The sequence below is a fragment of the Manacus vitellinus genome, unplaced genomic scaffold (assembly GCF_001715985.3).
Source record: "Manacus vitellinus isolate BGI_N305 unplaced genomic scaffold, ASM171598v3 scaffold_17_pilon, whole genome shotgun sequence".
Classification (NCBI taxonomy): Eukaryota; Metazoa; Chordata; class Aves; order Passeriformes; family Pipridae; genus Manacus; species Manacus vitellinus.
Genome location: NW_021939256.1, coordinates 652655 through 664096, shown reverse-complemented (window position 1 = coordinate 664096; position 11442 = coordinate 652655). Strand labels below are relative to the sequence as shown.

Genomic DNA, 11442 nt, shown 5'->3' with positions numbered 1-11442 from the left:
CTTTCTCATCCCTCCCCCGCCCTCCTGTAAATTTAAAAAAAAATTTTTTTTATATATAGTTTCCACTGTAACTCTTCCCTTCTCCTTGTCCTCCCTCCCTTTGTTGGGTGGGTTCCCTGGGTGCTTGTGGGATGTGCACATCTCAAGGTAAAAGGGCTTATACCAGACTAAAGGCTGGAGCTGGTCCACAGATTCAGGCTGGCAATTACTGGGTTTTAACACATCAGCCTGTTACACACATGTTCTCGTAGTGGCACACATGCATGAGTGAGGATGGAGGGGAGGGAGAGGTGAACAATGAAGTCTAGGTTTAGAGTTCTTACATTTTGTATTATTTGTGTAATTTCTTCTCTATTTACTGTTATTTTCTGGAGAATATCACAGAAGACACAGGATCACATTACTGTAAGACATTTATGGAAGCTGCAGCAGGAAGCGAGTTCTGAATGTTTCCCCCTCTCTTGTCATTCTGGGGAAGCATTATCTCATCCTAGAAGGATGAGTCCCTGACTCTAGTTAGTTTAAAAAAAAAGAAACAAACAAAAAAAACCCAACCCCTAAACACAACTATAGATTTTCTAATAGGTAGAAGCATACAATTAAAAACAACACAATAAAGGACTTTTGAGTTCCAGGAGGGCATTTTTCATATTTATTTATTTTAGTCCCAGTCACATCCATGAATAGTATTAATTGCTTTGAGCTTTTCATGCAAAACAGTCCTCATTCACCACAATAAAATCTGGTTTGGGATTTATGGGAATGGGAAATTAAAATCTGTGTATAGATAGATATTTTAAAATAAGAGGCAGTTAGGGGGAACTTTCTTATCTGTTAGAGAACTATGCCAGCAACCCCTACTTCTTTTTTATACAGAAAAAAAATAATCCATCTTTTATACAAAAATCCTTCAAAACTAGAAATCAGTTAAGGCAATTTTTTTTTACTTAGATTCTCTGTAGGAGAGGAAGAGGAGGGGAAAAGGTGGTAAAAAAGATCGTTAATGAAGCCATTTAAGTTTCTTATGTCCGTTTGTCCTGGTTTTGGGGAGGAAGCGGGGCGAGGGCAGGTGTGGAAGCAAGGGCTCTCTGTTTTATTGCAGAAGGACCCAAAGGCTGTGAAGATTTGGTCCTTCTTAAAGTTGTTGGGGGATTTTCAAGATTTTCTTGAGGAAGTGACATCTTTCCAAAATAACTGTAAGGATTTACTGTCTGCCTGGAAGATGGAAACAAAGTTTATAGGAAAGGGAGTAAAAGGGGTTGGGAAAGTTTTTTTGAACCAGGGGACTAATGGATCACAGTGGGAAAAGTGGAGGACTATTCCTGCTGAGTGTTTGGTTTAAATAATGTTTTTCTTGCATAGCACTGGTTTGGATGACTTTGTTTTGTCTGTGCTTAAGGCTGTGGTGCTGGTTTTCAGTGTCTCGTGCTTTGTTGTGGTACTAAAAGCAGCATTTCTTCCCCTCGGCAGTGTCCTCCTGTTTTCTGTAATAAACAGTACGAGGGGGTTCAACGCTGTTGAGTATAAATAAAACGGGTGACTCAATGTGTGTAATAATTTAAAAAAAAACCAATCTCAAGCTTTTTTCACCCCCCCTTCAGGTTTGCATCTTGAGATGTGAGAAGCAAACCTCAATTAGAAACTTCAAAAGAATAGATTTAAAGGTAGAAAGTAAATCAAGGCAATATAAAAGGTCTTAAAACCCACCAGCATCCCAAGTAGTCATTACTTCTGTGCTTTCTCCTTTCCTCAGTCTCAGAAGTTAGTAGACTGATTTTCAAGTTATAATTCGTGCTTTTTGCTACTTTTAAAAGCAAAGTAATCTAAGAAACTGCAGGCACATCCTGCCCACCTCACTTCTGTCAGCTGGAATGACAAGGCAGATTAGACACTATGTTTTAATCCAGACCTTGCATACGATCGTTTTAATGTGCAAGGAATCTAAGAGACTAAACAATCTTGAAAAAAAAAAAAAAGGCGGGGAAAAAACAAGCAGCCCATACAATGCGAACAGGAGTTTTGGGTTTGCACACAATAAAAAGGAGGTTAAAAAAATTAGGGGAGGGGGGGAGGGAGGGCTGGACGGCAGGCTGTGTTGATTAATAATGATGAACCCAGGAGCCCAGGGAGGATCATTTCCCGTGGCCCAGCCGCCCCGCAGAGACGGGGAGGGCGCGGGTGCGTGTGCACGCGTGTCTCTGTGTGTGCGTGTGTCTGTGTGTGTGTGCAGGGGGCTGGGTGGGCGGCGGGGACGAGCCCCCGCGCAGCAGGGGCAGCCGCACACGGCTTTGTCTGCCCCAGCCTCCTGCCAGCAGCGCAGCGGCGGGCACTGGCCGCCCCCCTCCCGGGCCCCGGCATTCGCCCTGCCTCCACCCCCGGCGGATAAGCTCGCGCATCCCTTGCCCGGCGCGGCCGGCAGCACCAAGTTGGGGCGCCGCGCCGCTGCAGCCGGCACGCACAAGTTGCGGTGCGCCGCGGGCGGGACGGGTTCGCATCCTCCCCGGCTGCAGAACAAAAGCAGCGGTGCGTGTGCTCGAGCCCTGCTCGGCAGGCGCCTGGCCCCCCGCACGACTCGCCCCTTCCCCGCACTCAAAGTTTTTGTCCTCAGAGGGTTGTTCTACCTGTCTTTATGCTGTCCTCGCTGCCGCGCAGCGCCGGGAAGAGGAAGCTCCTGGAGAGACGGGGGCTTGTTACTCCTAGTGCTGCGCTGCCTGCCCTTCTCGGGGGTGCCCTGCCCCAGCCGAGGGCACGGCTGCTCCGCACCCTTCCAAGGCGGACGCGCGCCGGGAGCGTGGGGAAGGAGCTGAGCCCGTCGGGGAAGACCGGGACCGCTGCTGGCGGGTCGGGGCGGGGGGCAGTGGAGCGCCCCGGGGTGGCCTCGCAGCTACCGAGAGCCCCGGCTGGGCGAAGCGATGAGGCCGGAGAGGGGGCGAGCACAGCTCCCCAGCGGCCCCTCACCCTCCGCAGAAACTGGGGTGTATGGGCGGGAGGAGGCCGGGGCAACGCCGACACGTCTCGCCTCGGTGCTCCAAGCCCTTCTGCCAGGCGCCCGAGGGACACGGTTTGCCTGGGAAGCTGCAACTCCGTTACCAATTTTTATACATCTTTTAGCAGTCCTGTATGGAAGTCGCCTCAAAGCAGGATAATAGAAGGTTTTTTGTATCTACGAACAAGACATAGGCATTTTTTGTTGCGAGTGAATTGAAGGCAGGATTACCAAGAGCAACAGTCGCTTTCACCTATTTTATTGCGTGGATATGTTTACGCGTACGTGTCTTTTTACACATAACGTCGGTGAAAGTTTGAAGCTCCCCACGCTGTAAAGAATGAAGGAAATCAAAAGGAGCAAAGCGGTTTTAGTTCTTCTCGCTCTGTGTGCAAGCAATTTAAAACTACATACACGTACGATCTGAGCTTGTTGCTAACTGCAACAATTAAAAGTGCACTGTTTGCCTACTTCTGCAGCTTTTACGTGGTGTCAAGTACACCTTTCGAGTTGTCACATCCACATGTAGTAATAGTCCTGGCGTTGTTGTTACGTGTGTTTCTTTTTTACATTTTCCAGTTAACAGAACCTTCCCCCACCTTCCCTTGCCTGTGTAAAGATGTTGTTACTTAAAAAACTCCAAACTTCAAGATTCTTTGCATTTAAGCTAGATCATAACTTTGTTTTTATCATTATCTCTTAGTGCTTAATCAAGTTGTGAGAATGTCACTATCTTTCTATTAAAAAAAAATGCCATCCATTTTCACCTGTTAGAGGTCAGTAGGACTTGATATTCAGTTTTAAAATTTTAGTCCTTCTGTGCAAGGTTGTTTTGATGTCTTGCAAGTAATTTATATAAAGAAAAATATTTTAACGTTGACATTAGCTACATCAAAAGGCAAATTTGCTGTAGTGACTCCATCAATTAAAAAGTACTTGCCTACAGTAACGTGACCTTGCAAATGACATCGATAGTTAATATGATCATTAGTCATTAACAGTATTATTATATTCAAAAATGTAAATTTGTTGCCAGAATCCACATATTTACCGCTCTGCATGTTTTATTCTTCAGTGCTTTTACATCTTGTATAAAGTGGTCAATTCATTTTCATCCTTTAACCTTTTACAGAATTATTTTTAGCTTGCTTAGCTTGGTCAAATGGACCTAAGGAAAATATAAGGGATTTTTTTTGTTTTGTTTTATGTTTCTGTTTTGGGACTTTTTTGTTTAGAAAATTTGTCTATAATTCTAGAGTAACAGAATGTAAACTATACAAGTCTGATAAAAGTAGTCTCTGGAGTGTACTCATTGTTCAAATATACCAGTAATCAGAAAAAATCTGGTATTTATCCCAGAAATTTAAATTGAAGGTTGAACTTGGGAAGGAGTAACTCTCGTTAATACATTTTTGTTTTCTTCTAGATTTGTCGGCATTAATGCATCTGACATAAACTACTCAGCTGGTCGATATGATGCATCAGTTAAACCCCCATTTGATATAGGGTTTGAAGGTGTTGGTGATGTGGTAGCGTTAGGACTCAGTGCTAGTGCAGATTATACAGTGGGTCAAGCTGTGGCCTATGTGAAAGCAGGTTCCTTTGCTGAATACACAGTTGTGCCTGCCAGACATGCAGTTCCTCTACCCTCAGTGAAACCCGAGTTTCTTACTTTAATGGTAAGTGGCGCTACTGCATACCTCAGTTTGAAAGAGCTGGGAAACCTGTCTGAAGGCAAGAAGGTTCTGGTGACAGCAGCAGCTGGAGGAACGGGCCAGTTCGCTGTGCAGCTTGCAAAGAAGGCAAAATGCCATGTAATTGGAACCTGCTCCAGTGATGAAAAGGGTGGTTTTCTGAAATCCATTGGCTGTGACCGTACGATCAACTATAAAACTGAAAATGTCGAATCTGTGCTTAGGAAGGACTACCCCGAAGGTGTGGATGTGGTGTATGAATCCGTTGGGGGAAAGATGTTTGACTTGGCTCTCAATTCCTTGGCTATCAAAGGGTGCCTGATAGTTATTGGGTTTATCACTGGCTACCAAAACCCCACTGGCCTCCAGCCCATTAAAGCAGAGTTATTGCCAGCAAAACTGTTGAAGAAGTCTGCCAGCGTCCGGGGTTTCTTCTTGAACCATTACCTTTCTGAATACAAAATGGCTCTGAAGCATTTGCTCGAGATGTATGAAAGAGGAGACCTGGTTTGTGAGGTGGACTTTGGAGACATGTCTCCAGAGGGCAAGTTCACTGGCTTGGAGTCTGTATTCCGTGCTGTAGATTACATGTACATGGGAAAAAACATTGGAAAAATTGTAGTTGAATTACCTCACTCTGTCAACAGTAAGCTGTAAAAACAGAACAATGATATAAATCAGAAGAGAGAAAATGGGCACTTCATGCCCCAGATTTACTAGAAACAATTTCTTTTTTTAAGCTTAGTAATGGATATTATATTAAAAAACAGCACTAAGGTGTTAATAAAAAAGGGTGGGTTTGGGGTTTTTTGAGTTTTTTTCTTATAAGTGTTTAAATCAGTGGCTGTAGCACGGTCTTAATGGGCCCGTGTTTGATTCTGTCACTTCGGTTAGCGTGAGACAAGAACATTGTTCTTGACAGAATAAGTCTTGATGCAGAGGCAGATTTAGTCTGTCAGCCTGATTTGATAAGACTTCATATATAGTTCAGCTCAGAAAAAAAATCTTCTGGCAATTTTGATTCCCTGATTTAAAAATAAAATTGTTAGAACAAGACTAAATAAAGAGTTGTATCTTTGGGTTGCTCTGTTAATCTCTTGAAGTTTCTGGGAAAAAAAATGCTCTTGATTTTTTGTCACAAACATGATAATCATAACTCAGTTGCATCATGGATCATAGTAATATTCCTCGACTGGTTATACAGGGAAATTTATCCTCCAATGCTGACATGTCAGTGATGTTAAGCAACTTGATTTTTTTTTTTAAATCATGTCTTTCATAACTATAAACAACTGTGCAATTTTCTTTCAAACCTTTAACTACAAGTTGCAACATAGTCTCATTTTCTTGCCTGTTAATTCTCTACTGCTGCTGTGTACTGTCCAGTCTCTCATTTAGTCAGTAATGAAAAGTTGTTGGAGCAGGATTTTGAGCCATGTTCGTGTGTGTTCAGGTCCTGTATATTTTTGAAGATTAAATAAAGTTTTAAAAGCTATTTAACTGTTCCTGGCATTTATTCATATTTATGTATTTCTTGCTGACTAGCTCTTTTGTAGGTATTCTCCATTCTGTAGAGTTCTTTGACTGCTCATTTTTTACGTGACTTCCCATAACCAGGCTACTACTTCTACTTTTACCAAATATTGCTTCTGCAGAAGCCCTTTTACAAACAGCAAGACCATTTTAAATCTACGGTCACAGCACCTGGTACAGGTACCGATGCTCAGGCATAGATTATCTAGTGGGTGAAGTTAAAAGGTTTTGTAAAGTTTTGAAAATTCTTCCTCACTTAGTAGATATTATTAATGATATGTACAGTGGAAATTCCAGCTTGAAGCATAATATTTTCCAGAACAATAAAATACTGAAACTGCTTGCTCCACATCTTTTTTCCATTGCAAATGTTTAAAATCTTAAAGGCCAATTTTACCACATCTTTTGAAATTATATTCGTTTGTATGCAGTTGGGGAGATGAAAATTTCCTAAGATCATACACCTCGTAATAAACATAATGATAGACTGATAATGTCTAGGGCTTGAAGGAAAAAAACCCGGGTAAATTTAATTTTAGAGCATTATTCAGGCCTGACTGTACACACGTTTTTAAAAGTAACATACGAAAACATATATTTTATTCAGCAGTACAGGCAGTAGAAAAAGTATTTCTAATTTTGATTTAGCACATTTTTACTATAATTTTTTATTGTGATGTAGTTCATCATAAGGAGTTGTGCACAATGGACAACTGTCCCTTTTTGGGGTCATGCCTGACTACTAGGTTTAGTCTCACTTTGGTAGATTTTGGGGAAGGGCAGAATGGCTTGAGTCTTTGTTACCATTTCTCTTTTACACAGGGTAAACGTGAAACCACTACGATTTTTGTTTTCACCAAGATCTGCTTTTGGAAACATACTTCCTCTTTCATCTCTAATATTATAGATATTGTGTTGTGTTTGTTTATTGGCCTTCCAACTGGATACTAGAAAGATGCAAACACTCAAGTATTATACAAGATTAAGAGCATGCAAAGTTCTCACTATTTTATTTCTAGGCATATGGTGTCTTTTCTTGTTCAGAGACAAGGCAATGTGCTTGGTCAATAAATGCATCTTTAAAATGTATCTTGGAATATACTATGGCAAAATAAAAAGAATAAAATTGATTACACCTGTGATGCGTGCAGAAGAGTAGCATGGGTAACAATTTTTCAAATTAAATTTCTGCAGTAAAATGCCAAAATCCATCCAAGTTGCCCAGTTTTCAGATGTGTTGATCACTGTCAGTTCAATAGATTTAATGTTTCTGAAGCAGTGAATTCCATATGTTTTTGTCACAAAAAAATTATTCTTGTAACAGGATTCTGTTTGGACTTACAAGATTCTACTTTCTTTTTAATATGTTACTTCATATATAACATTGCATAATGCAACTGCCCTAGGCTCTTTCACTGATCAAAATAAGGGAAAAGAGGAACCTCTGGAAGTTTCACACATATATTCCAGATATGACATGTTATTAGTTTTAATTTTGGCTTCAGGATTATTGTTGAGCACTTTCATATTGATCACAGGTTAATAAAAGTTTTATATTTGCTACATGCACAGCTTGTTTGGCCAGTGTACAAATTTCATAGCCCTTTTGGTGTTTGGGTTAGGCTTTGGTCATTGGGCTTGTCCTATTCATCAAATGCCTATGTTAAGCTGAAGGAGTAGCTCAGGATAAATGTGATTGCTCTTCCATGAATGAATCTTGAATGAAGAAGTAATTTTTGGTTTTAAAGATATGATTTCTATCCCTTAAATTGCTGAAAGAGAGCATTATTGGTAGAGAGGGGGTGAAAAGTATTTCTGAAACACGCAGATAAAGCTTTCCTGATGAGTTTCACGATAAATTTGGGGTTGCAGGGAGGAAAGAAAAAAAACAAACCAACTTCTCTTTATTTAAAAGTATATTCTACAAACTTACAGTTATGAGAGCAGGGCTGACTTTGAATAAGTAAGCTATGATGGATTTAAATAATGTTTAAATATTAGATGGCTAGGAAAATGTATATGGCATGCACACACTGAGAGGTTTAAATGATGATAGGACATTCAATATACAAGGAAAAGAAATACTGTAGCGTCACAGCAAGGGATTAATAACAATACACTTAATATGCTTGCAAAAAAGGTGTATTAAAAGCTGTGTGCACAGTGGGGACTTAAATGATTAAAAATAATAATACATTTGCCTTGGAAGTACTAAGTATACTATATGTAGAGAGCAGGGATTTAAATAATAATACTATTAATAATAGCAGCTCATTGAGATGTGGTTGCTAGCACTACATCCTAATTTTACCTTTCTAAATGAATTTGCCACAGAGGAATCTGGCATTGTTTGCAAAGGCTAATAACCAAATTTCCCTTCCCTACACACATATGCTTCCATGGAAAAACAACAAAGAACTAGATGAAAAGCTGGCTTTTTTCCTGAGTCTGTCACATGTGTGCATACGCACGCGCACACGGACACACGCGTACTCACTCGCTCTCTCCTGGCCTGCAACCCTCAGCACATTTAACAGATATGCTTCCTACTTAATTGCTATGCTGGAATCTCCTAATACCTTTCTGAATTAAGTTAGGTTTCTACCAAGCAGTAGTTTGCCCTGTGTTTGTACATGTACATGTGTGTGTGTGTGTGTATACATACAGGTAATGTATATATTTAATAAGTGGATACGAATAACTGCTGTGTCATGTAAATACAAATAATTACACTCTCTCAAGGAAAAGTTTGCAGTAGTGTTTGCAGAGATTATAGATATTTCTACTTCTGTCTGAGGAGTAAAGAAATTTCTCTGCTGAATGGCTGTTAGTATCTATTTTACAAGATTTACTCATTTTCAGGTACCTAATGTAGCTGCTAGCATGCATGCACGACAATACAATTTATATGGTAAATGGAACCAAATAATGGCTTCACTGAATGTTATGGCTGCACTGAAGGGAAATGTCACGGTAAATAGCTGCCAAATTATGGATCATGCCGAAGTGTCACAACTGCACTAAAGACAAATAGCACTAGAGGCTATTGCCACTGTGACGCTTTTGAGTTATGAAGAAGAGGAGCAGCCTGATGTGAGCCTCTTTGTGTCCTCATTATAGCAAAGGGTTACTGGTGCAGTGTACAAGAAAACCTAGTCCTACGTGGTGACTAGTTATTAATCTGTTCTTTTTGAATCTAACAGCTGTAGCAAAACAGAAAATCTTTTCCTTGCTTTATGAATACATATAAACACATACAAACAAAGAAAAACCTGCAGGTTTTATGAATGTAAATGTGTACAGGAAATGACTGGTAATGGAAAAATGTTGTAATAAAATAATCTAATCAAAGAATATTATTAAATTTAATATCATATGTGTCTGAAAGCTTTAGTTGCTTCTTATGCAGATAAATGTGTGAAATATAAGCAATAATGCACTTTCTTTCTTTGTAAAGACTTGAGTAGTAAGGACATTACCAACTAAATTGCTTCTTCTAAACTGAAGTGTGTCCCGGTTTCTTTCATTTTAATGGCAGGGTAATAAAGATGAAAGACTAACATTTTAACTGATGGATCCCTTAAGCTACAGAATAGAAATTTATTGTGTTTTGAGAGGATATGCTAAATCCTGAAATGTGGAAAAAAGCAGGGAAATCCCAGGTAAAAGAAAAGCAAAGTAACCTTTTTTTTTCATCACTATTATTATGATGACATACTTTTATGAATTGAAAACTACATACTGCTCTTACTTAAGCTGAGAAAACAGTACTGGTCTTTCTTTTGAGAAAAAAATATGGGGGGAGTTATTTGGAGGGGGACAAAAAAAGATTTGGAAATGGAGGGACCTCGCTCAGCAAGTGATCCCTTCTTTCTACAGTCACTTTTCAAACCCTGCTTGCAGTGTTCAGGGAAGTGAGTTGGATGCTCTGCACACTGTTGTACACACCACAAACGTACCGTCCGTAACACAGCACAATTGTCAGTTGCTGTTTTACAGAGGGGCCAGAGCTGAACAATCATGGTGTATAAATTACTATTCTATTCTACAGCAAGTGGCTTTCCTACCATGTGAAGCTTAAGGTCATTGGCAGGGCAACGAGGGGGAAGCTTATATATTAGTTAAAACTAATGCACTAATAGTGTTCAGATAGAGGAACTATACCAATTAATTAAAGGTAGATTTGTTCTTCAAGGGGGGGTGATGACTCGAAGACTTATTGTACCAAGAGATATGCATGTATATGTATGTGTACTGCTTTCTTACTATTCCACTTCTTGCTACAATAATCCTAGGGTTTTTTTTTCCTTTTTTTTTCTTTAATATCTGCATTAAAGCCTTCATTATTCATCACTGCAGAAATCCAGACTTCAGAAATAAGAAAATATTCTCAAAAGATTTTAAAACTTTATTAATACATTCTGCTTACAATTTTTACAGTGTAGACTAAGGGGGGAGGGGAAGAAAAACCTGTCAAAAATTAGGTAGAACATCCTTGAATGGCAATTAGCATGCCCAGAATTTATTTTATGTGCAGCGCAGTTGCAAGTAGCTGCTTCTTATTAAATGAAAATCCTGTATTATGTACTTCAGGAACATTCCAGCTAATGAGTATGTAATATCCTTAGTGTAACACAGAACTTCTTTTTGTGTTCACAACCACAAAATGCTGGAAACTTGACAAATGATATCATTTAAGACAGATGCCTGCCTTAGGGACCTGTTTTTTGGCTTCCTGTTTCTGGTTTTTATTTCAATAACATTTGTAATTGCCACAGGATCTGTACCTGTATAGTGTTTTAACCCCTTCACATATGCCCCATTCCATTAACTCCTTCAGTAGGTACTCAAGAATACAATATTTTTTCTTTTTCCTCCCTGGCTGGTGCATTCTTCCTGCTCTCACAAGGACAGATATACACATAAATAAAAGCTGTATCCTATTAGACCAGATGAAATGGTAACATCAGAGGGGGTAAACACTTACTGCACTTGCTGTGTTTTACTAGTACACAAGTACATCTAGACCAGGCCCAAGGCAAAACCCAAGAAACTGTGAGGTACAGCCTGCTGATTATCAGCAAGAGACAAGAGGATTCTGTGTACATGGCCTAGGCACATGATGGCTTGATCTCAGTTATAATTTCCAATGTGTATCTCCCCCCCTTAAACTCACATTCTTTACTTAGGTTATAGGGCTGGAGGATTTTTGACATCACTTCAATTGAT

General features: G+C 39.9%; 1 protein-coding gene across 1 annotated transcript; it reads left to right on the top strand.

Moving 5' to 3' along the window:
* Nucleotides 1-4048: 4048 nt before the first annotated feature.
* On the top strand, nucleotides 4049-6175 carry ZADH2 (zinc binding alcohol dehydrogenase domain containing 2). Its single transcript, XM_018070135.2, has one exon. The coding sequence runs from the start codon at nucleotides 4663-4665 to the stop codon at nucleotides 5335-5337; it is 675 nt and encodes a 224-aa protein (XP_017925624.2). The 5' UTR covers nucleotides 4049-4662; the 3' UTR covers nucleotides 5338-6175.
* Nucleotides 6176-11442: the final 5267 nt, after the last annotated feature.